The 27,751-nt window shown below is 42.7% G+C and overlaps 5 protein-coding genes across 30 annotated transcripts in view; 4 read left to right on the top strand and 1 right to left on the bottom strand.

The window, feature by feature from the left end:
- LOC115764211 (modifier of mdg4-like) overlaps nt 1-16,666 on the bottom strand; it is a 30,301-nt gene extending 13,635 nt beyond the window's left edge. For 14 of the 23 annotated variants that reach the window (XR_004018010.1, XR_004018009.1, XM_030707117.1 and 11 more), the window contains exons 1-4: nt 16,559-16,666; nt 16,027-16,295; nt 15,811-15,950; nt 14,034-14,919 (exon numbers count right to left, since the gene is read on the bottom strand). Coding sequence is in view for 21 of the 23 variants with exons in the window: in XM_030707117.1 (XP_030562977.1) it covers nt 14,034-14,919; nt 15,811-15,950; nt 16,027-16,240 (1,240 nt within the window). In the remaining 2 variants the exon portion in view is untranslated. The other 9 variants (XM_030707111.1, XM_030707122.1, XM_030707120.1 and 6 more) reach the window with 9 other exon arrangements.
- On the top strand, nt 3,633-5,537 carry LOC115764218. Of its 3 annotated transcripts, none has more exons than XR_004018011.1 (3): nt 3,633-4,752; nt 5,032-5,401; nt 5,474-5,537. XR_004018011.1 is itself a non-coding variant. In XM_030707129.1 (3 exons), the coding sequence occupies exons 2-3, from the start codon at nt 4,740-4,742 to the stop codon at nt 5,310-5,312; spliced, it is 294 nt and encodes a 97-aa protein (XP_030562989.1). In that variant the 5' UTR covers nt 3,633-3,795; nt 4,727-4,739; the 3' UTR covers nt 5,313-5,465. The 3 variants fall into 3 exon arrangements, 2 of the variants coding, with proteins under 2 accessions (XP_030562989.1, XP_030562990.1); XM_030707129.1 differs by lacking the exon at nt 5,474-5,537 and having other exon boundaries at nt 3,633-3,795; nt 4,727-4,752; nt 5,032-5,465; XM_030707130.1 differs by lacking the exon at nt 5,474-5,537 and having other exon boundaries at nt 3,670-3,673; nt 4,727-4,752; nt 5,032-5,465.
- Nucleotides 6,115-7,209, top strand: LOC115764214. Of its 2 annotated transcripts, XM_030707125.1 has the most exons (4): nt 6,115-6,183; nt 6,264-6,517; nt 6,722-7,102; nt 7,195-7,209. In XM_030707125.1, the coding sequence occupies exons 1-3, from the start codon at nt 6,152-6,154 to the stop codon at nt 7,069-7,071; spliced, it is 636 nt and encodes a 211-aa protein (XP_030562985.1). In that variant the 5' UTR covers nt 6,115-6,151; the 3' UTR covers nt 7,072-7,102; nt 7,195-7,209. The 2 variants fall into 2 exon arrangements, with proteins under 2 accessions (XP_030562985.1, XP_030562984.1); XM_030707124.1 differs by lacking the exon at nt 7,195-7,209 and having other exon boundaries at nt 6,722-7,114.
- On the top strand, nt 7,724-8,744 carry LOC115764215 (conserved oligomeric Golgi complex subunit 4). Its single transcript, XM_030707126.1, has one exon. The coding sequence runs from the start codon at nt 7,765-7,767 to the stop codon at nt 8,272-8,274; it is 510 nt and encodes a 169-aa protein (XP_030562986.1). The 5' UTR covers nt 7,724-7,764; the 3' UTR covers nt 8,275-8,744.
- Nucleotides 16,667-18,106: 1,440 nt separating the features above from the next.
- On the top strand, nt 18,107-21,902 carry LOC115764175 (muscle-specific homeobox protein tinman). Its single transcript, XM_030707062.1, has 3 exons — nt 18,107-18,288; nt 19,824-20,467; nt 21,436-21,902. The coding sequence occupies exons 1-3, from the start codon at nt 18,107-18,109 to the stop codon at nt 21,900-21,902; spliced, it is 1,293 nt and encodes a 430-aa protein (XP_030562922.1).
- The last annotated feature ends 5,849 nt before the right edge of the window (nt 21,903-27,751 follow it).

The following is a 27,751-nucleotide window of genomic DNA, read 5'->3' as shown; positions in this document are numbered from 1 at the left end:
AAGAAAATGAAAGAGTTTTCTTTAGAAAGTTAACACACAATTCGCTAGAGCTTAAACTAAAGTATTTGCAAGTTAACAAAAAGTTTGTAAACAGAGTTTAGAATTATTTTAAGACATTTTTATATGTTTGTAACATGTTTAATTTAATGCTAGAAATTAGGCTACAAGCTTGTGTAAAATGCAAATTTCTACATTTTCTTCTGGGGCTAAGGCGGAAGCCATTTCATTTGTCGACTGAAGATCCGGCTGCTTAGAAGAACTTCTGGATCTACCAGATGGGCGACTTTAACTCTATAAAAGCAGCTTGAGATATAATCAAATTGAAACATTTTCTTTGCGTTTAGTTAAAACATGTTTTCTCTTCGAGCTCTTGGAGCTTGATTTATTGAGCCCAGATCCGTTCTCCGACACAACTTTTCTCACTGTCTTCTTCGACTTGGTATCCGATCCGTGCTCACCCTTGATCTTGCCAAGCGCCTTTTTTATCACAGCCATGATGCCAATTGTACTCGTTGCCGTCAATTGCCAGCTTGGGTCTCAGATGGGATGGTTGGTCATGTTAAAGGTTGCGTCGCCATTGATGCAAGTGGTTGTCTGACCTGGAAACAAACGGAAAAGCAAAACTTGAATGAAACTTAAGTAAAGATTGCAGTTCGGGGCGGAGCAGCTGTCAGTTTTTGTCGGTTCAGACTGCAGGCTAGACAAGAAAGAAGATTAGCTTGAAAGTTTATAAACAAAAAAAAAAAAAAAATACATAAATATTAGAGATAAACTTGGTAAGGATTGCGAAAACAAAAGCTGCTTCAAATGAAATTTTTAGATTTCAGCTTTGCTTAGACTTTATTATATTAAATTTTTTATATATCAATTTGCTCTTGAGTTCTATTGTAAAGTAAAAGTATAAGCAACTGGCTTTAAGTTTAAGTCTAGTCGACTTGGAGATACCCTAACAAAAATTCTAGTCCCTTGCTGGGCCCTTAACACAGCGTCTATTCTCTTTCTTTGCTTAAGTAGACAGCTTTAGCTTTGAAAAAGATTAGAAATAATCCATTTGCTCCTCCTAAATGGAATATATTTAATCTGCATATTCTATACAAAAACATAGATGCATTTAGGAGGAAGGGGAATTCTTATAATTTATATATACTATACGAAAAATCATTTCATCATTTTCGATTTTTACCATGTCTCAGAGTATTGTTATTTCCCTTTAACAACATTAAGAGGAAGGCCTTCTGTTCCATACAATTGCATAAGAAACCCTTTAGATTCATTTTTTGGGCGCATAAAAACTTACGAAATCAGCTTTGTTTTTTATAATACAAAATTTATAATGTACACATAATTTTCGGTAATTGACAATTGATACAAAATATATACCAAAGACCTATTGACGAAGTTGCACTTAGGATAGGTACTCTACTGTCTTTCAACGCCCAAACCCGGTCGGTCTAGTAATCCTTGCTGATGTACACGGCAGCATGGCCGCCGGGACCTAAGCTCTGTAGCTGAGGCATCGCTGTGCTCCGTTGATGCTGCTGCATCAGTGCCATCATTTGCGGTGCCTGCACGGTGACCGGCATGGACAGCGGCATGGCCAGGGGCATGGGCACCGCCAGGTGGCCCGTGGTCGTCGCATACGCTGTGGGCATCTGTGTCATGCTCGGCTGCTGCTGCTGCTCAATGGCACTTGAGGTGATTGGAATGGCGGGTTTGCAGTTGCTCAAGCTGGCGTTCGTGCTGGCATTGCTTTTGGCCTGACAGTAGAGCTGGCAGAGCGGCAATAGCTCCTTGTGGCGACGCTTGATGTGGCTGAGGAAATTGCCGGTGGATTTGGTGGTGCCCGAGATGAGGCCAAAGCAGCTGGTGCAGGTGGCTTGTATGGCGCCGGGCGTCTTCTGGTTGGGTTGTATATTCTTATAGAACTTACCATCGAGAATTTTTGGCAGCGTAAACGGTTTCCGTATGCACATGGAGTCCTCGTCACTGAGGCACGCCACTGTAAAGGCAGCTATAGCAGCATCCGTTTCCGATGGAATCGGCGTGGTGTTCGCCGAGTGCTCCGAGCTAAACTCCAGCTTGACGTCAACTGCAAGAGGCGCAAGGATTAGTTAATTAGTTGCGAAATATCTACAAGCTAGGCTTATTTCTGTAGCAGAGAAACGACAACATGAAGACATTCATGTGCTATTCAATTTATTGCAGTGACATCTTATGCATTAAACAAATATGATCGGGGAAGAAAATAGTTTATTGTAGCTCCGAGAGTTCGTCGAGAATCTCGACGGTAAACTCCGGTGAGCTGCATTCATCCGCCTTCACCTCGGGCCCATGGGTGTGCGGCGAGCCGGCAATCCGAAGCGTCACATCGTTCACCTTGGACGTGACCAGGGTAGCGCGACAGCAGTGCTTCACATACCGTGAGCATCGCCAGAATACGTTCTTCAGGCTCTGACGATTCACCACATATCGATAGCCATTGTAGATGAGCATGATGCGACCACGTTGCGTGGTCGTATACTGAATGTTCGTGCTGGTGTTCTTGTCCTCGAAGAGCGCACGAATGGACTGCATGACACCTACAAAGAGTAAAGAATTATAAATATATATTAGGACGTTACAAAGATAGCGAGATACACGTATTAATTGCAAGTTTTATAGGCTACACATCACAAGGGCGGGGCGGGGGTATTAACAAATTGTTCTACAACATTTTATTTTTCAGTTATCAACACTTGACATACAATGAGGCAAATTTGTTTATATTTTTTTTAGAAAACTACTAACTAACTACGGCCGCCGGCTAGGTTGGCTTTGATGGTGGCCAGTTTGTGGTCTATGAACTCCTGGACTGTGGCCTCCTTTAGCTTGTCGCCGCGCCGTGCGAAAACCTGGCATACGTGAGCTGCGGCAGAGAATAATTTAGTATAACATATAACAGTTATTATATTGTGTGTTATATACTTATAATTGCCTGGAACATGTCCTTTTCTGGTTGTAGCTCGCCCCGCGCTATGCGTTTCAGCTGCTCCTTGCCAATGACCAGGTCAGTTACACGCGATGTGTATATGGGCGGAATGGGCACATAAACCTTGGCTAAGTCTTCTTTCGAGACAAACACTTTGCTGCCCGCAAATAGCGGTATTCGCGCATCCTTGGTTGACTTAATGCTTATTTCCGCTTCCTTTTGGCTCTTTCCGGTTGGCGGCACTGCAAAATGCACACACAATTATTAAATAATAATAATATTGGCAATGAATTTAAAAATTATAAATTAAATAAAAAAAAACACACATTTAATGCTTGCTGTATTATTTTATTTTACATATATATGCATATAAAGTTTTAAAATGAGATCCTACATTTGCGAAGCGAACGCGGCGAATGCTTTGAGCATATTTCTCGCTAACAACAAGGCACATTTCACAATTAACACTTGAAATGCTCAATACACAAATTCTACGTTTTAATTTGTAATCACTTTAAATGCCATTTGACAATTGTTAATATCTTGGCAAACTAGAAAATGCACGACTTTTGAGACAGACACACTAACACACACATAAAAAATGCTAACTCAGTGTTGCTTTGTATACCAGGCGTGTGGCAACGCCAAACATCTGGCAACGCCAGAAGTCGCCGGAGTTGAGAAAACAAAATTTCAGCAAATGCTGTAAGAAATTACTAAATATTTAGTTAAACCGTATAAAATGTGAATAGCGTACAGTAAACACCTTGCTGTAGCCTCTATAATGCAAGCGAGAGTGTAATTGTGGCAAAGAAGCTGTTGCTGATGTGAGCATAATTATATATTGATGCATGTACTAATGTACATATATTGTGTTTGTGTTTGTAAAAGAGAATAAAAAAAAGTTTGTGTACAAATTATGGCATCAAAGCTGTCAAATGATCTACAGACGTGAAGTAAATCGAAATCCTAAAAGTGTACATTTAATAGATTTAAAGCGACATAAATCTGTGTTTGACATGAATATAGTCTGCAATTTGCGCTCAGCTTGTCCAGCCAACCCTTAATATGTGCCAGATGCCAATGCGTTTAATGTTAATATTTGCCTTAATTATAATTTGCCCCACACCTTTGCACACCTAATTCGCGCGCAAATTAATGAAACAACAATGCAACATGTCATACCCCCGCGCCCTGCGTCTGTGTCTGCCAAATGCAGCTTCCAATTAAAATTGACGACATAATTATCTGTCTAGCAGTTAAAATGTCTCCAGAGCATTTTCTCTTATAATCTGTGAATCTCTTTGATACGTCCTATGTGAACATTTTTAGTGTAATTACACATTAAAAAAATAATATTTAAAACAATAATAAGTAGTGTTGGGCCTACGTCACGCTTTGCTGCTGTGTGCTGCCGATTCAGCTGTTTTCTGGCTACTTTTAGCGATTATCAAAGATTGTCAGCTAAAAACAGTTAGAATTATGTACATATTCAGCTAATTATTACTGTCAATAATATAAACTAGCTGTTTATGGCCAATTTGTAGCTAGAAAGCTTAATCAGGCAGTTGGCAATATTGTGAAATGCGACTCAACACGACGTGTTCGTGCGTGTCCGTGCTGAGGTACAGCAACACGACTTAATACAGAAATTAGAGGATATTGATAGTGAAAGTGTGTAAAAAGAGAAGTGCATCTTACACTTGTAATTATTTAAAACTTGTATTCTCGCTTTATTTATACCAAAAATATGTAAAGCCCGGCAACAACAATGTGGACACACGGTAAGACTTCAACGCTTTAATAAACATATTTCAAAAATGGTCTATAAAAGTATTATAACAACAAATCAAAGTTCTTTTTAAATAAATCTTTACTTTTAAGACTATTAATATAAGATTCTGAGCTTGTAAGACGAATGCTATATGGAAATAATAAAAAGAATTTACATTTAAATTGAATTTAGTTTGTCTAGTCTGAATTTGAATTAGTATGAAAGAGTAGAACACTTTATAGTTTAGCAAATCGTCTAATGAAGCCATCCAAACACTTTGGTTTTCCAGATACCCTACTGTCCGACTATAAAATACAGTTGCCACCGTTGAAACGGAAATCGGGTAAAAAGGAGAGCTTCGACCATTTGGATGTTTGCTTTACGCGCAGCAATCGCGGCAACAATCTGCTGACCATCAATGGGAAACCCTTCACCCTGAATCGGCGCATCAAGGATGCCTGCTACTGGGAGTGCGTCAAGCTGCGCTGCAAGTACATCAAGTGCACGGCGCGCGTGGTGACCAAATCGAATCAGATCTCGGCGCTGCGTGGCCAGCACAATCATCCATAAAATGAGCGTGTACCCAAAAAGAAAATACCAAGAAAACCCGTTGAATCGAATAAATATGATTTGCGTTTAACTTAAACAAATACAAATATGTAGCTCATGTTCTTTTGCAATACCTTACGCCCATTCGGCAGTCGTAACTAATCTCTTTGTGCTTCTTGCAGATGAACTGCGGACGCAGCGCAGCTATCGCCTGGTGGCCAATCGACGCGGCGGCCAAAATCTCGTGTACAACGGGCACATGTACACCGTCGAGCGCAAATATCTGACGACCATTAACTGGGTGTGCACCAAGAACAGCAATGTGAAGATCCGCTGCCCGGCACGCTGCGTAACAACAGCCGGCAGCAACGGCCGCAGCAGCATCAAGCTGAGCCATCGCAAGCACAATCATGCCAGCAATTCGTTCAAAATGCACAAGCCTCGGGCAGTGTTGCCAGCTGTATCCAAAGCTCAAAATAGCTGCAGTTAGCTGTAAATTGTCAACAGGATTGCTGGTAATTGTCATTGAGCTGCCAGTAACTAAGCTAGTTTTAAAATTTTAAATGTTGCCATATTTACCTAAAAAAATAACTCATTTGGCAAGCCTGAATGCAAGGCGAAAGGCATTTCTTATTGGTGTCAGTCTGTCTGGCTGATTCGCTGAATTGGCAACACTGTCCCTAATAAACATAAAGTTGAATGTTGCCACATTTAGCTAGAAACTAGCTGAATTGGCAACACTGAATGCAAGGCGAAAGTCATTTCTCTTCGGTGTCTGGCTGATTCGCTGAATTGACAACACTGGCGTCGAGCTGCAACTAGTCCCTAATAAACATAAGCCTGTACACAACACTATAACTATGCTATATTTTATTTTCTTACATCATCCAAAGCAAGTCTCTGTTACTAACACGCACTCATTTGCTTCACTAAACCTTTAAAACATTCGTTTATTTTGTGCTCTGCCCGCAGCCTCCTCCTCCTACTCGCCGCGACGCCGACGCATCACCTACAGACACCGCGCCGGCTGCCTGCTCATCGACGGCTTTCGGTTTGTGATCAGCTATCAGCAGCGGCAGCGCTGCTATCTGAAATGTTCCAATTTTCGCAGCCAGTGCCGGGCGCGTGCCATACAGAACAAGGAGACCGGGCAGGTGCAGCTGCGCAATGGAGTTCACAATCACATGCGTGGGCAGCAAATGGCCGCGCACAAAGCTACAAATTGAGCAAGTACACCACACACACACACACACGCACATATATACAGACACACACACATACACTCCATGTATAATAAACCGTATTGCAAATGAAATCGCCTGCTTTTCACTAATAATTAAAAAATACATAACTCCCATCACTTTGCTGCGCATTAACCCAATCCAGACGTAAGTTCTTTAATTATTTGCGTTCTTCTTTGCTGCTTTTAGCTAATGTGGCGCAATATGTGCGCTCCAATCGCGGCACGGACCTGGTCTACTACGAGGGCAACACGTACACGCCCAACGAGAAGCTGCGGGCGGGCCAAAAGTCGCGCGACTGGAAGTGCTCCATGTACCACAAGGCCAAGTGCCGGGCCCGTCTGGTGACGCGCATCACCAGCCAAGGTGATCTGATCCATGTGACCAGCTACAGGCACACGCATCCGGTCATGTTTATGCTGCAACAGCAGCCGGAGCAGCAGCAGGAGAGCCTGGACGTGGATAAGCTCTGTCTGGCGCGCAATCCGTTGTGCATTGGGATACGCCCGGCCAAGCAGGAGCCGATCAAACTAAGCTAAGGCTCTTGAGTGCAAATAAAACCGAACTTGTGTACATCGTTAATTTTCGATTTATTTTTGCCAGGCGCTGCTCAAAGATCCTGTTCATCACACTAATATATTTTTCCTTTCCATATCTTCCAGCTGCCCTGGGCGACTATCTGCCCGTGGATGCGGTGATCAATGCGCAGGGCCAGTGCGTGCTGGACAAGTGCCCCAAGCTGCGCTTCATCCAGGGCCAACGGAAGTCACTGCAGCTGGTCTATGACAAATATGCGTACGCCAAGAACAACGAGCACGGCGCCACCACCTACTGGAATTGTCGCATACGACGCACTGGATTGCCGGCGTGCAATGCACGTCTCTCCACGACCAGGCTACCCAAGGGCAGCTACAAAGTGTGCCTGACACGTCCGCAGCATAATCATCCGCCGTCCAGGCGCATCGCCCGCATGTTGGAGAGCCATAAGCCATACGCACGGTAGCCCAGGATCCGCCCAGCAATTAGCCGGGTTTAGACTTTAAGCTGAAAACAAAACAAAATATATGTAAGCCCTGAATGGCGAAACGACTTGAAAACGACTCTGATTAATTCTGATTAATTAATAAGTCTTAATTCCAATTGTTATCAAGCTAAACTAATTTCAATATTCGTTTATTTATGCATATATAGAAAGCAGCATTGCTATCTACTCCGCCACGTCGCGCGGCCGCATGCAGCTCATCTATGGCGGGCAGCCGTTCATCTTCGAGAAGACCCTGAAGCTGTCGACGGGCGAGGAGAAGCGCTATTGGCGCTGCAATCAATGGTGGAATCAAAAGTGCCGCTCGCGTGTTTTCACAATCAACGACATTGTCTGCCCGCTGAATCGCTTTCACACGCACGAGGAGATTGTGCGGCGCAAGAAGCGCGTGCGGCGCGTTCCAGTGCCGGATGCTAAGGCCTATGCCACAACAGCAGCCAGGCAGGAGCAGCAGCAGCAGGCACAGGCGCAGCAGGATCAACAGCAGCAGCAGCAGCTCCATCATCATCATCATCAACAGCAGCAGCAGCAGCTGGCAAGCGATGCCATGCTGACCACGACCTTGTCGGACGAGGCCACAGCCACCATCGATGTGAACGAGCTGGGCATGCATTTAAAATATGAGGAGATTGTCGCCGATGTAACTGGCATTGTGGGCGGGGCACACAGCCATGCCCGTGTGCTGGGCCGCAAGAAGTGAGAGTAGCGGCAGGGTATACGTAGTTCGTAACGTTTCAATTGTCTATAATTAATACATTCACACACATTATTCAAGTAAACGCAATTTTAATAAACTTAACTAAGGCTTCAAACAGCACGCAAGCTATTCGATTTAATCTACACACACCATTTCGCCTTTTGGAGCACGCACTAACCGAAGATCACACACACTCTCTCTCTTTCTCTCTCTCTACTTTGCAGAGCCGATCTTCTACTTCACCAAGGGTCAGAGGAAGTCGATCAAATTGAACTTTGGCGGTCACAGCTATGTCAAGTTCATGGAGAACAGCCGCGGCACCAAGTGGATCTGCGCCACACGCTCCACAACCAAATGCCGCGCCCGTGTCCGCACCAAGGATAATGCGCTCGAGGTGCTCCACGAAGCGCACAATCATCAAATGTCCAAGCGACAGCGCGAACGTGCCAAGTCGCGACGCGCACTCAGTTAATATATTACGAACTTTAATCGGATCGCATCGCATTCTGCTGAAAACATTTTTTTAATAACCCAAAATAATTTGCCTATAAGATAAGATACATTATTGTATATAGCTGGGTCAGGTCTGGCCTTTTATCAGAGGATGTTATAGATTTTATCAGGAAATCGGATATCTCTTAGGGTATATATAGTCCCTGTATAGTCGTTTTAAAGTGTCGCCTTAGCCATGTCCGAAAGTCTCTTGGCGCAGTTAGATCCTTTGCGAATAGATCCTTTAATTATATACTTGGTATAGGAACTATATATATAGTTATCCCAGGCAACAATAAGCCCGGCTCCAGAATCTCATTAACCTAGGACACATAAACAACGACTTTTATAAATGTTAAGCTCTGGACAAGGATTTGGAAATAAAATATAGATATATATTTCTCGACTCTTTAAATCTGACAAAAAATATTGGAACACTTTCCGAAAAGTATACCTTTATATTTGACCTGTATATGGGCTAGTGCAGCTCCTCGAAGCAGGGCTCGCACATCCAATTGCTACCGGGACAGGTGTCACAGCAGGTGGTTAGACGCTCCAGATTGGTTTTGCCCTTCTTCAGGCAGGTCACGCACTTGCCCTTCATCCGCGGCACGCCGACAAACACAAAGTTGTGCTGATTGCTCGAGGTGCGCAATATGTTCTCCGGATTGCTCAGATTTAGCCGGGCGCGCACGGGCTCCATTTGAGAGACAGCGACAACTGCGTCCACATTGAGGTTGAGTGTTGCGGGCGTAAATGTGCGCCGCTTGACAACTGCATCCATCGCGGACAACTGTTTAATGCTTGTCCTGGGCACTGGCACACGCTGCGGATCGCGACGCAAGATCAAGGGGCTGCTCATGTTCGAGGTGCGTGTTCTCTGACTGTACGTGTAAGCTGGAAGAGAGCAGAGATTAATGTAGGATAATATTGAAAATACATTTGATGGTATATAGTTAATCTAAGCTTTAAACATTGCTAGATCTTATCTTCGTTAGGGCTCGAACCAGCAAACTTCTCGTTCAGTTTTCACTTAGAAGGAGAGCTGCACATAAGATTTGAATTAAAACATAAACATAAGATTTCAATTAAAACTAAGGCTTATCTAGAAAAAGTCGAGAGGCAGTTTTTTTTTTGCGTTTAACCAAGCTGAATCTTTATTTAATGCGAATATGTTGAGTGAGCGCAGCCTTCGAAAAGGTTTTCCAGCTGCGTAGGACGGAAGTCCGCCTTGTACCTTAAATGGAAGCCAAATTGCAATCCAGATTGAGAGGTCCTCTTGAGAGTCTAATCCCGATCCCTGTGAACGCTATTGCAGCTGCAAGAGAAGTAAAAAAAAGTTTTAGTCTTTAGCAGCGGGAAAAGCCTTAAAGCCAATTACAATCAATCACAAACTGATGAGCTATAAATTCTGGGCACGAATGTCTTCATCCTCTGGGGCGCCGCATGATTGTGCCATCCACGTTGAGCGACAATTGCCTTTCGCCTGGTGGTCAGCGCCGCGCTACAGCCGAGCTTCTTGTGCTGGGTGCAACGCCAAAAGGCGACGCAGCGCGGCACGTTGCGCGAATGGCAGCTGTAGGAGAAGCCCAGATGCACCAGCTGGCCGCGATAGTTGTAGCTGAGCAAAGCTGCAAAGATGCATAAAGATGTGAGTATTTTCTTGAATATATAGCTTATATAGGTACTTACAACTGATCGAGAGCAGATACATGTAGATATATTTGACTACAATTTGTTAGCTTAGTTTTGGCCTTTATTCGGACTTATTTACTTAGTAACTAAATTGCACTGTCAACATGGAAACTAGAGCCCTGCATCGGCTGATTCGAGTCTGTTACAAAAAAAATAACCGCTGCAGCTGCTCCAATATAAACTAAATGTGCCACGCTCTAGTCGTGTATGAGCATTAGGGAGGCGTGCACCAGTTCGTGCTCGGTTAGCTGCAAAGTGGCCGCATCAGTTGCCAGCAGATGATGCGACTGGGGTTGTTCCTGCTGCTGGTGCTGCTGTTCTGTTTGCAGCAACAGCTGCTGCTGCTCCTCCTCCTCCACCTCTTCCTCCTTGGGCTGCTCCGGCTGGTAGTGGCTAATGTGGTGCAGACGCTTGAGCTTCTTGTGCGCCGTGCTGACCCCGGCCAGACGATTGCGCTGTATGATCTTCTCGATCTTTTCAGTGTGCGGCGCATGATTGTGCAGGCCGCCCGTGATGCTCTTCAGCTTGCAGTTTTCGAGCACGCAACGGGAACGGCAGCGCTGCTCGTGCACCTTCTTCGAGTAGTTGTGACAGCGCCAATATTCCTTGTTGTTCTTCCGGCTGTGACAGTTGTACATGTAGCCATTGAGCACCAGGCAGGGCGTCGACCAGGGGCTCTCGATGAACAGCAGCTGGCTGTCGGCTGTGAACGAGAAATGCAGCTGGATTAGTGAGGAATTAGTTTTCGAGTTTTTTTTACAGGGTATGTGGCTTATATCATTAACAGTAATTGTAACTAGTTGTCTGCTTGTTTTTGGCTTTATTGAATAGGGTTAGACATGGGTACAAGTACGTGGTAAAATGTTTGGATTTGTTTGTAACTTTCGTTTAGATAGCCTCTAATGCAGCTTGAGCTTGTGCGACAGGCGCTGTATGGGCTTCAGCTCGACCACGCGCTCCATGAGATCCTCCTCGTCGTCGGCGGCATCGACCAGTGCCTGCATCTCAATTTCCGTTGCCTCCGAGGCGGGCACATACAGCTTGCACTCCTTGCCATCCTTGGCGGTCATGATGCTGATGTTGCTGCTGCTCAGGTATTGCGAGATCTTTGGATTCGATGTGCATATCTCGATATACTCATCCAGCTCCTCCTCCACATTGTATAGCTGCCGTTGCCCAATCCGGCTCGCATGCGACTCATGATTATGCTGGCGACGGGCGTCAAGAAACTCGCCGTTCTTCGTTATGACCACCGCCTTGCAGCGCAGCTTGAGCACGTCCGCGCATCGCCATGTTGTCTGTCCATTCGCTTGGGTTAGCTTCTTGTTGTAAATGTAATCCTTGTAGACGAGCTGCGCGTTCTTCTTCTGGCTGCGTATAAATTGGATTTTGCCAGCTGCATCAGCGAGCGCGTAAAATACAACAGAGGGACAGACAAGAATTGAGTTTGTGAGAATCGTATGATTAAAATGTCGTGCCTTAGTTATATACGGGCAATATGGAAACAGTTACAATTTAGTCTTAGACGCTACGTGAAATAAAACAACAGACATTCAACATTGGCTTTAAGCATTTTATTAGCACAAATCACCAAGGCTCTACCTACTTACATATGTACACACAAATGCTGTACACATATATATAAAGATGCTACTTCTACAAGCCACAGAAGAGTCCGCCATGGAACCCAACTTACATCAGTACCAGAAAAAAAAAACTGAGAAACAATTTAATTTTGTCAATACACAAAACACGCACAAATTCACTGAGGCATACACGGAAAATGGCCTGCGAATTAAGCCGAGGGATCATTCACGACACAACTCACAGCACAAATCACTGTTTATTCACAATCAATAATAAAACACCAATTAATTTGTGTATATATATGAAAAAAGAATAAATTAACGAACCAACAAAAAATATGTGTCTGGCTTGGTTTGGCAAAGCATCTTTGACGGCGTTGCCACCTTTTGTAAACACAGCGTTGTATTCACGAGCTATAAAAAAAGTCTGGCAGCACTACACACAAATTAAATGAAACCAATTGTATATTTCTCTTTTTTTAATGTACATTTAAAGATAAACACAAATCTAGAAACCTCTTTTTGATAATTAAAATGTGAAAAATACGCACCTGTTGGCTTTTTTTTTGCAGAATCGACGCACCCTCTGCTAATCAAAGTACGCAAATTTAGTGGATACATTTCTATTGCGATATACGCATATTTCTTTTTGTTGGTATATATCTACACGCATTTATACTGCATTATTCGATAGTCCAATGAGTGGTTGAAATCGCGGAAAAAAGATACATCCGATCTAAGCGCACTTTTTCTTCATTGCATTAATAGCACACTATAAACTTGTGCTACTTATCGTTTTCTTTTTTGGAAGTAAATCCAATTTACGTTTGAAATTGTCAACATACTAGTGGCAACGCTAACATTTATGCTAGCGCGCGAAAATTCAACTCAGTGGCAACTCTGGTAGCCATTGCATTAATCATATACAGCAGTTTCCATTCGTAGTCCAATCCGAAATCAGATGAATCCCAAGCAAACCCAGTTGCTAACAAAATATTTCAACATATCTGCGCGCCAAATACATGCATTAAGAAATTCATACACAATGTAAGACTAATAACTGTACACGTCCTAGATCACAAGACTCGGCAATTAATGCCGTTGCTCGAACCACTGGCAGCAAGCTTTTATGTTGCTCCAGAGGGGTTCGTAACAACATCTTTACGAATAAAAACAACCACCGACGGCGTCACAGTGCTAGTTTTCACCAGGTGGCAACGTTGCCCCGAATTGGTAAACAAACGGCAGCGCGATTTCCAGTGCTTCCAGGCTTACTCCTAGGCTGGGAACGTTAAGGAAAATGCAAAATACTACAAATCTAACAGAAGAGATTACCTGCATTAACAGAGTACCTTTCGTATTAACAGCACCAAACGAGTCCAGTTGCAGTAGCTCCAGTTCCATGTCCTCCAGTCCTTCCATGTCCACGCCAGCCAGGAATCTCCAGGTGTTTTCCCCATCAGATTTAAATGCATATGAAACACTCTACTTACCCCACGCGTTAAGAATAAATAAACGAGAATTGAAACGCGGGAGCAGCTGCCACAGCAAATCGAAATTTACATTCGGTCTGCCGCTCGGCCAAATGCTCTTTTTAGCGAAAATAGAGCATTGGCTTTTTTGTGCTTATCTTATCTATCTACTATAAATGGTTGATAAAGCAGCTCTTAAATGTGCACGGGCAAAAAGGTAATGTGAAGCGATGACATCACGGCGTATGATTAAAGCAGATTTAAGCGCTCTTTACAACCGTCGAGGGCACGGGTCGAATTGCGAGCTGCACGCCGGGAACCGAAAATGGAAGCCAACCAATATGGGCGAGAATTTAAGAGATATAGTTGCGTAAATATTGAACCGAGCACAACTCGCAAATCGACTGCCTCCTCTCTATGTACTATGGCTAAAACTCTATAGGCATTTAGCCGATCCGTGGAGCCCGGGTCGTAGCCGAGTCTCGCTGGGATCGGCCATAGTCAAATTTCAACCAACCTTGAGCCTCTGTGTTGCTTTGCTCCGCGCCGGTGTCGACAAACGAGGAATCGCTGTAGCTTTGCGATTGCTGCTTGACCACGGCCTTTGATGTGGTTGCCGCCGCTTGGACGCTGGTGGTGCTTGTGTTGCCCGGTGCCTGGGCGCCGGTGGCATCTTCATTTTCGGTAAAATAGCTATCATCGTAGCGCATATCGCCGTAGGTATCGTCCTCTACATAGGCCGTATCGCCATCGCCGGCAACTTCGGCATGCTCTTCACTATAGTCCGGTTCCGATTTAGTGGGCAATTCCATGGGGAGATCAATATATTCAGCTTCCTCCTGTGCAACCGCCTGTTGTTGCTGCTGCTGCTGATGCTGGCGCACCTTTGCCTCGCTGGCGGCCACCACGGTTGTCTGTACGGTTATCTGCTGCGGCGGCGCCAGCTGTGTCGTTGTTGTGCCCGCAGCAGCAACAGTATCCGTTGCCGATTCCAGTGGATCAATTACGTTGGCGGTGCTCGTCTTCGAGCGCTTGACAGCACCGCTGCCAACCAGGCTGCTGCGCTGTGCCGTGCGCTTGTTTGTCGACACCAGCGTTGCGGTTGTTGTTGTCGCCGTCTGCAGCTGCTGTGTTTGTATGTGCTGCTGTTGCTGCTGTGTCTGTTGTTGTTGTTGTTGTACGATGGTGGCTTGTGGTGCGGCTGTTGTCTGGATGACAATCTGTGTGGTTCCCTTCTCATCACCCAGCACATCGTCAACGGTCTCGATTTTGTATCGCGCCGAGGCGCGAGGCTGTTGACGTTGTACACGCTGGGCGGGGACTTGTTGTTGTTGCTGTTGTTGTACATGAGGTGCGGCTGGTGGGGGCGTGGGCTCCTGTGGCGGCTGCGGCGCAGGATCATTCTGTAATTTAATTAAATTAATTATTTATTTGTTTGAGTTAGCTAATTAAGATATGTTCAGGCTTCATTTTGCAATATTGTCAACCAAAAATAGTTTAAAATTAATTTATTTATTGGCGTTGAGGTGCCTGGTTATAGCAAATTTATGCTCTGGTAGGTAATTATATATACACATATATTTTTATAGCATTGCTTTTTAGCTACTTTTTAAACGACAGTTGGCAACACTGCTTTTGAGTGCCGCAGATTAAATACCCTTTCAGACTTGTGGCAGATGTGCGGAACAAACAAAGTTTCGAATGGAAGCTGTATGATACGGAGTTATCATATGAATTATTATATGAAATTCCGACAGTAATTATATATTTCGAGTTTGCTTTGAATACCTTATAAAAGTTATCCACACAAATACTGTTTCACAACAAATGCACATGGGCAAAAACAAAAAAACATTCTAGCATTTTTTTCTGATCAAAAATATTCATATTACTTGTGAAATCAAATGTCTCCTATTAGGTGTCACATACACAATTTCAACATAACAATGCCCTCTGTAAGTGTATAAAAACACCACCAAAGCGCGCGCACTGCTGTTGCCATAAAAGTGGCAAAGAGAACGGAACAGCTACACTATACAACAGCGCATACTCGTGCTAGCTCTATCGGACGCACACGTTTTGTGCGCAGCGTGCAATTCGAGTAATTTCTCTGTTGCTTGGGTACAGTCAAACCAGCTCTTATACAGACAAATCTGTGGTGCGTGCACGTGTGTGTGTGTGTACGTGAGCTTTGTATGTATTGCGCGCGCGAAAGGCGCTTGGTGTGTTCTCTTCTCGGTTTGACAAAGTTACATGTGTGTATGTATGTGCATATGTTTGTATTTTGTACTTACGTCTGTCAGCCCCTTTATTTGCAGCGACTCCGCTGTGCTTATGAAGGCCGGCAGTGCGTCCTGCTTAACGTTAACCTCGCCGCAATACATAAACTGAATCAGGTCCTTCAAAGCCGAATGGCTAACATTGTTTAAAAACACTGTAAAGTAAAACAATTGTATATGAATCTTTGTTCGCTTTGCGAGTTTTTCTTCTTCTTGTTTTACACTACTTACCGATGGCGTGGGTATTCGATGGCATTTGCGTAAACATTTTGCGGAAAAAGGGCGAGCAGACAGACAACACCAAACGGTGCGCCTTCACGATTTGCCCCTCCGCGGCCAGCGATACGTCCACCAGGTCTCCACGGCATAGCGACTCGTGGAAGCCAGCGGACAGATTTGTGTTGAAATTGTTCCAGCACAAACTGAATTGCTCGTCGTCCGCCATCTTGGACGAGCGTAGAAATCAATAGAATTTTCTGTATCTGCTGTGTATGTGTGTGCTGTGGCAGAAAAATCGACAATTGCAAAAAATAAATTTGATTTTCTCCAATTATATTTACAGGTAAACCTAATGCGAGCACTGCCATTTGTTTACAAATGTCAAGGCACATCAAAAATGCAGACGCATACAAAAATTAGAAGCAAAAAAAAAAACTGGGAAATTTTTTCACGCATGCCGTGGGGCTGCTTAAACTGTGCACCTTAATATGCTTTAAAAACACCCAGTTTAAACAAAAACTGTTTGAAAATGCGCACAACTTACCTATTTGAATAAATTTCTATAATGAATTACTTATATGCTGCACAAATTTAAAATAATTACTTTTCCTGCGCTGATGACGCGCAGTTGCGTCCAACTTTTTCAACGAGTACAACGAAATAAATGTATACTAGCTAGGGATGAGCCAGACTTTTATACTGGGTAGGTATGCTGATATGTAATCGATGTATCGATGTGTGTATCTGTAGCAATACCGATATGTACGATGCTTTTTTGTGCCAGCACTGTGGCATATCGCATACGATGAACCTAAGTGTGTTGGCAAACGAGCGATTAAAATTCAAAAATTACGTTCAACTGTTAAAAGATAGTTTAAATTCAAAATTAAATTTGATTGATTTGAATAATTTTAAATTGTTTTTATAGCCAAGTGGAGAATATAAAATAATGATTTTAATCGATTGCCAAAATCACGGCTAACTGAGTTTTGTTCACTTTTTATTCTTCTAGTTAGAAAATATAGACTTCATCTTTGCTAGGCATATTTTTCATAGAAACTATGTTATAGTTAGTTAGCTTCAAAAATAGAAGAATAGAAGATAAATAGAATAGAATTGCCGATCGTCGGAGTAGATATTTTTCCATGTTATATAATTCTATACTATTGGCAATAATAGTAAAAATATGTGAATAATGTAATGAAGCCTCTCCACACCTTTGTTTATTTTAAATATCTATATTTTTATTTATATCGCCGCACAGTGCACGATTTGTTTACTGAGAAAAACATGAGGGTGCCGTCAAGTGTGCGAAAATCTGCACTTGAGCCCCACTTGAAATCGGATCAGCGATTAAAAAGTGCCAATTAACAGGGTATATTCTATGGTATATATGGCAATTGGGTAGAAAAAAAAAAAAACAACTTAAGGACTTTGTAGTAATAAATACACATACTTAAGCTCAAGAAGCGAAATTAAATCTGCATGAAGAGGCTGCGAACAAACAAAAGCAACAACGACAACAGGCAAGATAAATGCACATGCACACACGCACACACGCACACACAGACGAACTGAGGCAGTCAGCTGCCTTGCCTGTGCTGCGCTGTGATTGGCTGCTGGGCCGCCATTTTCTTAAGCGAACAGCGTAGCCGCATGCAGCTACGCTTAAGTGTGAGTGCGTGTGTGTGTGTGTGTGTGTGCGGGTGTTTGGCCAGCGCCTGAAAAGATTCAATTTTCATTCAGTACGAAAAACGCGCTGACAAATTGAGGACACGCTCGAGTGCGCAGCGGAACGGCGCATCGTTTAACTTTTCACCCAAAATATATCCAATACGATTGCACAAGGGGTGCGCTACACACACACACACACCCCCCCAAACACCCCCACCCCCGCCCAGCCATAATCGTGTTGTCGCCGTCAAGTGTCGTTCGGGGAGTCAAGTGCATTTTGGCAAATTGTTGTATTTATATTAATTTAAAGTGCCTCTCGAGCGCACAAGTGATTTGAATTGTGGCCAAGCCAAACAACAACAAATACAAATACAAATAATAAAAAAACAAAAAAAAAAAACAAATTTAACTAAAAGATATGCTGCAACATCATCAGCATCAGGCCCAATCCGCGGGCTACTATGACTACAACCAAACGCCGAGTCCCGGCAGCCTGACCAATGCGGATGCCCTCAACACAACCCCCTTCTCGGTCAAGGATATACTCAATATGGTCAATCAAACGGAGGCATACGACGGCGCCTACGGGCATCTCGAGAGGTAAGACTCTACCAGAGCGTGCCATGAAAGACTAGAGCAAGTTTTTCCTATAGATTTTCGATTAATATACATTATATATTATAATATCCAGCCATTAAATTGTCGTTGATTCTAGTTCTTTTTCCACATTCCGCCTCGATTTTTGACTTTTTTTTTATAATTAATAATAATTATTTCCAATATCAAAAGAGTTCCCTTTACCTTTTCGCAAATTCCATACAAAAAAATTCTCGTTTGTTTAATGGTTCAAACCCGCTTTTCTCCCAACGCAGGCCTTGGCTCAAACCTTGGTTCTTATCCTTTCGCCCAATTTCTCTTTGTTATGATTATAAAGAGTTTTAGAAAAGTAATTCAAATTTTTGATACTAAGCTTGAATGAATTATAATTCATTATCCTAATGAATTATAGGATAAAAATGGCCCATTCTTCTAGGAACTGAGTCCTTTAAGACCATCTTATAGGGATGTCAGAAAGCAACAACAATTATAGTTCTTCCGAGAAAATCTATTGACTAAAAAAATTATTTTTCCAAATGTCCAAACAATTTTATTAGCTTTGGTTAAGTTTGTTTTCTTGGCAAACGATTTCAGTTTAAGGATTGGCCCAAAAGAGATTGTAAAACTTGGTTCGAACCTGAAAAAGATTACGTTTAAGCGAGTTTCCGGGATTTTCTTTTAAAGAAAGTAACTTATAAATATTGCTCGGTTCGTGTTAGGAAAAGCAAAAGCTTTTCTTAGCCATTTCTTTTAAGTCTCTCGCAGTTTTTTAGTTTTGGGCTAAATAGGAAACTCAACATTGGCCAAGTCCATACTTTGTATAAACATTTGTTTCGAGCAAAACTACCTGTCTGGAGCAACCTTTCTGGGCTCAAATCTTCGTCTTGGACAGCTATTTTGTGTGTGTCTTATTTTATTTATTTTTAATAAGGCTCCATAGGAAATTAATTTCTACCAATTTTCCACGAAATAATAATATTATGTTAAAGAGAGAGAGAGGGATAGGCTGGGAGAGGCAGAGAAAGGGAGAGGCAGACTATAGCTAAGCAGAAGAAATCCTATAAAAACACATGAACAGCATGAATTGCAAATAGGACGAAAGGACAAATCATCGTTATTTATACAAGAGGCAGGAGACAAGCACAAAGACAAGATGCAGACGCAGGCGCAGACGCAGGCGCAGGCAGACAAAGTGTTAACAATAAGAAAAACAAAGTCGGAGACGAGGTCAGGCAGTCAGGCGGTCCGGCGGGCGGTCAGTCCGGCGGGCGGTCGGCCGGACGGTCGGGACTTGCGTCCTGCCGTTGAGCTTGTGCCTGGCCAACATATGTGTTTCGCATGTGTGTCCCTGCCCTGCCCTTCCCTTCCGCTTCCCTTCCGTTACGGACATGCGCCTGTGGCGTCCTCTTAATGCTGATGAGGCATGAAATGATGTCACCAATTGTCCTACAGATTTTTCCCACCATGATGCAACATGTGCTGGCCAACTAATCGAACCACTTTTTGTCCTTCTTCTCTTCACTTTTCCTCTCTCTCAGCGCCGCGGCCGCCTCGGCGCTCTATGGCGCCGCCGACTACCAACAGCAGCCGCTCGAGCAGCAGCAGCAGCTCGCTCAGCACCAGCTACAGCTCCAGCAGCAGCAGCAGCAGCAGCAACAGCAGCAGCAGCATGTCGAGGAGGATGCCTTGGCCGGATCCTCGCTGTCGCCGCTGCTGCCACCGCCGCCACATGGTCATCCTCAGCTGTATGCGAGCTATCACCAGGATTATGGCATGCCCACGCACATGCTGCAGCACGCCCATCCCCATCCACACGCCCACCCGCATCCCCATCAGAGCTACCAGCCGGCGTACAATGTTGGTGCCTCTCAGTTCTATGCCACGCCCACAGCTGGTGGATATCAGGGAGGCTACAACTACAACTACAACACGACGCCGGATGTCTATGCCAGCTCCAGCGTGCCGTCGCTGCCCGCAAGCATTAAGAGCGAATATATACCCACGCCGTATGTGACGCCGTCGCCGACACTCGATCTGAACAGCTCCACGGAGCATGTGGAGGCGCATGCTCCCGTCCACGCCAAGCTGGCCAATGGTCATGGGAATGGCAATGGCATCGCGCAGCGGCTGCTCGAGCCGAGGGGCATCAACGGACAGGCGACGACGGAGTGCCCCAAGCGAAGTAAGTAAATATCCTGTAATCTCATTGATGACGCATAAGTGTAGGGTATTAGGAAAAGGCGGAAGCTGACAGTTGAGTGGAACCAGCGTCTATTCACCTGTATAGCGGAGGTAGATAAGATAAGAGCGAGAGAATTCGAATTTATGCGCCTTGAATTCATTTAAATTTATCGATAGCTTCCCTTCTTATCGATAAATATTTGTTGGGCATTCAAGGTTTTTTGTTCGCTTCTAAATAGCTCAAACTAATTTTGATATATCGATAACTTGATACCCAAAATCGATATATTTTAACGATCAGCTTGGGTTTTGTGTTCCCTTAAGATGATCTGCTCAGTCTAACTTCAATTTATCGATAATCCGATATCTAAAATCGATCGATTTTAGTGATCAGCCGAGGTTTCAGTTCTCTTCCATAAAGCTCAAACTTATTTAATTCCCATGATCGATAATTCCCATATTTACCAGAAATCGATAGATGTGTGCAAGCTTAGTTTAATATATCGATAACTCGATTCGCTATAGAGACAGTTTACTTTAATTTAGCCATAATTCGGTATCCAGAGTCTATCAATATTGATGATCTGTGTGTTCTAAATCGATCAATATTGAAGATACTCGCAGATTATATATTTGTCTCTGTAACGTTTATTTCACTATCGATAACTATATCGGTAAACTCGCCATTTCGTAGCTCAATCGAACAGCAATAATGATCGATAAATTAGTCTAGCATTTTGGTTCGCCCCTGTTTACTTCAATTTATCGATAACTACCGATAACTTTACAATATCGATAAATAGGGATGGTCAGCCTGAGGATTCATTTTGATTCTATTTAAGAAAGTAAGAGGAGGAAATATATAATGCAATATAATTTATAGGGTATATGTGACAGAGGGTAACTTGCAGTCGTACACACTCTTAGTTGCTGTCTTAACACTTTCTTTCTTACCTTTAACCTTTGCAGAGGACAGCCAGGTGACCTCCTCCCGCTCCGAGTTGCGCAAGAACAGCAGCGGCAACAACAACAACAACAATAATAATAATGTTTGTGGAAAGCCGCGCATGAAACGCAAGCCCCGTGTCCTGTTCTCCCAGGCGCAGGTCCTCGAGCTGGAATGCCGCTTCCGGCTGAAGAAGTATCTAACGGGCGCGGAGCGTGAAATCATCGCCCAGAAGCTGAATCTGTCGGCGACACAGGTGAAGATCTGGTTCCAGAATCGTCGCTACAAATCGAAGCGCGGCGACATCGACGGCGACGCCTTCACCAAGCACCTCAAGCTGAAGCCCCAGTCGCCCACGTCCGCGTCCACATCCGCGTCCACAACCGCGCTGCCCCCGCCACCCCCGCTGCCCAACCACATGATGTGGCCGCCCAGCGCCACGCAGCAGCAGCAGCAGCAGGGACATCATCTCCAGCTCCAGTTGCAATAGCCCGGGCAATTATTAAAAATTTCTAACTTATTTCAATTTATGTCGATCAAATGTTTTCTTAGCCAATGCAAATGCCTCATAACTCTAGTACCTTGTTGTATATAGTATATACTACTTATTTTGGACAATAAATAAAGTTTAAGCCAAACGAAATTTAACGTGTGATCAATTTGAAGGTGCTCTAAGGGGACAGCGGGGGGATCAGTAGGGGATCAGGGAAATGGGGAGCATGGAATTTCTTAAAAACCATTTTGATATTTTCTTAAAATTATAAAAAAATTATATAAATAATTTAATATAAATTAAAACCAACTTGGACTGATAAAGACTTGAGTTTTCTTAATGTAAAATAAGAATGAAAGTCTTGTTTCGGCATACCGAAGTTAAAATACCCTATAAAATACCCTAAGAATAGTAAAGTTGCTGAGCATGGTAAAAATATCTTTAAAAATATAACACAAAAAAATTTCCAAAAAAAATGTCAATGTCAGAATGGCACTTTGCAAGGCAAAAATTGTCAAAAATTGTCAAAAACTGTCAACAATTGACAGCCTCAGAATATTTGTTAGTTTTGCATTTTCTACCAATTTAAACACTCACAATCAACTTTTAAGATTCCAAGTCTTTTCTAAACTGAGTAAGGGGAAAAAGTATATGGTATATTTTAACTGGAGGATAAACCAGAAACGGAATACACAAAGTTTTTGTTAGTTTTGCATTTTCTATCTATTTAAACACTCACAGACAATTTTTAAGATTCCAGGTCTTTTCTAAACTGAGTAAGGGGAGAAAAGGTACATGGTATATTTTAACTGGAGGATAAACCAGAAATAGAATACACAAACTTTTAGCAAGATTGTGGTGTTTATTTGAAGTTTGTTCAAATTTCAATTGGGAATTTTATAAAATTTAAAATGTATTTAAAAAATAAAACAGATTTTCCTTCAGCTTTTTATCTTTGATTTGAAAGGATCAATTAGAGAGGATCAATTGGTATTTGTGCTGAGCTCAATTTCAATTCTGGAGGACTACGATATTTCATTCGCTTCCCTTTTCGATTTGTCGACTTTATGTGTGCATATATATATATATTTTTGTATTTGTGTATATTTTGAGCATCGGAGTACTCGGTTAGTCAGGCACGGATCCATTAGGCACCGCATCTGCGTATAATTGTTGTCGATCGGCGCATAAATCAATTTTATCAAAACGAAACGATCAGTTTTATGAATAAATATGAGGAAAACACCAAGAATATTTCCGTTTTTTTCAATTCAATACGAAAACGAAAATGTTTTTCCTTTTGCTATTCGCATGCCAGCGAAGGGTTGAGGCAGGAGGTAGGAGAACGCTGGGATACGGGACGGGGAGAGAGAGAGAGGGGGGGGGGGGTGTGGGGCATTGGCGGCAACACAGACATTACAAAGGTTGCTTTTATGGAACGTTTAAGTGGCAATGCAATGCAACTGTAAAATGTTTTCCAACAGATACAGATACAAATGCAGATACAGATACAGATACAAATGCAGCCGAACTCGAACTCGAACTGGAACTCGACATTTATGACAGGCAGGGCTAATATTTCATGGCGTGTGGGGCCAAAGTTGCCTCTGCTGCCCCACTCTACCCCTTCCTGGTGGTGCAGTGGTTGCCCCGCTGGAGTGGCATATCAATTACTGCACAAACACATGCCACAGAGGCCGCAACCGCAACCGGAATGGGAACGGGAACGGGAATGGGAACGGGGCAAGTGCAGCTGATCACACTTTCTGCTCGTATTTTGGTTTTTGACGTGCAGCATTTTTGACAGCCTGAACTTTTGGCTTGGATTGGGGTTGTGCCCTGTCTTGGGTTAAATGTCAATCAGAGGCCATCACGCGCGAGCTTAGATAAACTATATAACAGGCTACGAGATGGGGCATAGGATGGTTCCACGAAGTAATATGAAGTAAGATATAAAATAAATATACTATTAACATAATTCGTATAATTTGCAGTTAGTGCTTAATGGAATTGGGTTACTTTTCCCCACATTAGCAATATCCGTCTTTCGATTCATCCGTCTGTTTGACGTCCCTTCTTAAGCTCATCCCGCTTGATCTCAGAGTTTATTAGAGCTAGAGCCTTAAAATTTTGAACTTAACTTCGTCTATTAAGCACGCAGCTCAAACTTAATTCAAATCATCGATAAGCTTGCCCGTTTTCCAGAAATCGATAAAAATCAATATCCAGTTCCCGTTTTTTCGAAAGTTTTAGGAGCTAGAGACACGAAATATGGTATTTGGGTTTTTTTATAGTCTACACAGCTTCAGAATGTTTCACTTTTTGAATATCTTCCTCTGTTTCCCACCAATATTGTAAAAACGGCATACTTTTAAGTATTGTACGGTGCATTGGTATTAACACATATTTAGCTGCCATATTTATGAGTTGCAAATTTTACAAATATCTGAGAATAGGCACCCAAGTTATTCAAGAACAAATTTTCTATATTGTGGGCCAGCTCGGCCCTGGACTTGGGACATTTCTCAGGCGAGCTCAGCCGACTAAAGCACTCGAAATTCTTACTTCCACAACTCTTGTTATGCCGAACCTTTTAGCCCAAAAATGTACATATGGAAAAGAAGCGACGGCAAAAGAGATCCCAGCAATCTAGAGACAGAAAGAGAGTCCTTCGAGGCGTTCTGCGCACAGTGGCAAACAAAACGCCCCAAAGGACATGCTGCTGCATCCCATCCCAGTCAAGTGTCTTTAAATGTTGCCTAATGGACCACACTGACCAGGGAAAAAACAAGAAAAGGGAATACGTTTTAGCAAAATGGATCGAGCCAGAAATAACGCTGAATACATTTGGGTTTCGTCTTACAATGTCGGCGGCAATGTTGCGGCGACGTGTGCTGCGCTGTCTGGAGTCTAGACCGAGGCCGGGAAAATTGTCAAGTGGAAAATTTGTCATTTTCCCATATATCACAATTGAGGATCGCATCGGGGGCTGCACAGCGATAAGCAACTGATGCGAGGATCGGCTTGTAGCGCCGTTTAATTCATGTTGCGTCAAAGGATCAAAGACGCCTCAATCCGCGCTCCCAGCTGTGCCCCCCTTCCCCCTTCATCCCCTCTTTTCCCTTTGCCCTGCTCTGGCGCTGCTTTCACCGCTTTCATTTGCATTTCCTCAATGAAAAATGCGACGCGAGAAGCCGCCAAAGTGAGAGTTAGGTAAGCAAATTAAGATTTATTAACCAACAATAAATAAACAATATGCAATTAAAACACAATACAAAACAAGTAAGAGGTTCTAGTCGGGAGCTCCCGACTAGGGGATACCCTAAACCCTCTTCTTCCAACATCAAATGCATATATGTATATATTCTATTTTAGAAGCTATATGTCAACTTTGGCGACTCTAGATCTTATTATTTACCAAAATTGCCCAAAAAAACAGGATATCGATATCGATTTTTATCGATTGCTTGGAAACGGATCAAGTTATCGATTATCGGAAACAAACTCGATCTGCGCGGGAGCTAGGAACACCTACATCTAAGTCTCTAGCTTTTATAGATTCTGAGATCCTTGCGTTCATACATACGGACAGACGGACAGACAGACGGACATGGCTAGATCGACTAGGCTATTCATGCTGATCAAGAATATATATACTTTATGGGGTCGGAGATGCTTCCTTCTGCCTGTTACATACATTTGCGTATACCCATTTTTAATGGGTTTAGGGTATAACAAACTAAATACACTTCACGAAAAAACAAGTTTCCACATTCATGTTTATTTTCGCTGAGTGTATGCGTTTTAGACTTCCGCGCCTTTCTTTCTTGTTCCCTTTGCCGCCCGCATTCGCATTGCGTAATTTCCCATTTCCAATAGATTTTCCGCCGTTTTCCGCCTTTTGCTGTCATTGCGCGTCTTTGTCTTTAATCTTCGCTCCCAGCCGGAGCTGTCAAGTGGATTGCTGCGCCTAGCAAGGCCCCGCCCCCAACTGAAGACTTTGACATTTTATCAAAAAATACAAAAAGTAAAGAGCTGTATGAGAAGAAGAAGCAGCAAAGGCATCCATTGAGTTTTCCGTGCTGTTTGTTGTTGTTTCATTTCCATTTGATGTGGCCATAAAAATTGCGAGCTCATTTTACATACACATACACATTTCCTTCCAGCCTCGACTTAATATATATTTATGGCATTTGGTTAAATGTTTCTGTTTTATGTCCAACAGTTTTGTGCGGCTTTTCAAGTGGAATATTGTGACAATTATATTCAAATTAATTGAGTAATTGCATACGAAACTGTAGATGTTTGTCGTTCAAAAGCATTTGATTTATGGCCTGTGGAAAAGCCGCTCTCGAGTGGCTCTCGAATCCAAATTCTCCCCACCCTGCCCCACAATAAGCTGAGCGGGCATTGATTTCGGTTTCGATGGAGCAACTCGTTTGATTTCCTTCCGCTGGCAATATCCTATTGCACTTCAGGCACCTGTAAACAAATTCTGAAAGGAAATTGAAATTCTATATGGAATTTATATTAACTTCCATGCCGCGATCTGAGCTTACGGCTAAGAGTACTTTCATATATATTAGAAAAGGGTTCGAACTATACGAATGTTAGCCAATTTTTTCAGCTTTCACCTTCTATCTATTGTATTCCCGAAACCTGTGTCTCCTATATAGAGTTGAGTTCCAGTTAAGTTGAATGAATTATTCAAATGAACACATGTCTATGTTCATTATTCATTCTTTAAATAAACAAATTAATTTGTTAATTGTTCCTTTATTCAAATGAACGAATGAATTTGAATGAATATTGAACCAAAACTTAAAGAAATCGGTTAATATTTGACCGAGTTATGGGGGTGGGAAATTATATGCCTATAATATGATATTTGAAGGAACCGATTTTGCAATAATTTTGACTAAGAATAAAGTTGTCAAACAGATTTAGAGGCCAAACCATTTAGTCTATTTTAATCGTAGTTTTACGAATTTTATATACATTACGTGTAACATTATGATTTAAACATTTTAAAAATTCTCATATGAATTCTACTTTTTGAATTCTAACGGAGCGCGGTTAGTTCTAGTGTACTGCTTAGCTACTAAGCAGGACACAAGCAGTGCAATACGCATACTGCAAAGCAGTCGAAATTAGTTGTGGATTCGCATAAGCAGTGTAGTGTGGATGCAAGCAGTGCAAACTAGCCAATCGAAATATAAATATTCAAAAAAACGGAACATAATAAAATATAATATTTCCTCTGTTAAACAATAAACTTAAGCGACCTTCAATTATTGTAATAGACTTACAAATCAGCCACAAAAAGTTTTTCCGTTTAAGTGCGCTTTAAATAAACTAAATGCAAGATATAAATATAATATAATCAATAAGTCAATCAATGTAGTTCGATTTGTGTGCCTGACACAAACACGACAAGGAACACTTGCCAGAATCAATCACAAGACGAAAGCAGAAAGCAATATGGATCAGATATCATAACACTGGCTGGCTGAATACACTAACAAAAAGACTATGAATGCTAATGCAAAGCAAAGCAAACAATTGAAGTGCTCTTTGATAAACCATTAAAGCGAATTTAATACCACAAAAACAACAAAAGTTGAGTCCAACAGGGTGGCGAGTGCTCAGCTCAAACAAGGACGCCAGTTAATTGAAAATGTCTATTCATCATTCGTCGCAATGTAATTCAATACCTGTTTGGCGTCTCAATAAACTATTTGGAGATAATCGCATCAGCGCAGTCACAATCAAAAATTGGGACAAAGGCGGACGAACGCGTGGCAAGCATCATTATACTAATTACTCGAGTATTATTCAAATGCATT

This window comes from Drosophila novamexicana, unplaced genomic scaffold, assembly GCF_003285875.2.
Source record: "Drosophila novamexicana strain 15010-1031.04,08,12 unplaced genomic scaffold, DnovRS2.1 tig00000817-arrow-arrow-pilon, whole genome shotgun sequence".
In the NCBI taxonomy this organism is placed as follows: domain Eukaryota; kingdom Metazoa; phylum Arthropoda; class Insecta; order Diptera; family Drosophilidae; genus Drosophila; species Drosophila novamexicana.
Note: the sequence above shows the minus strand (reverse complement) of the source record. Positions and strands in the feature narration are given on the sequence as shown.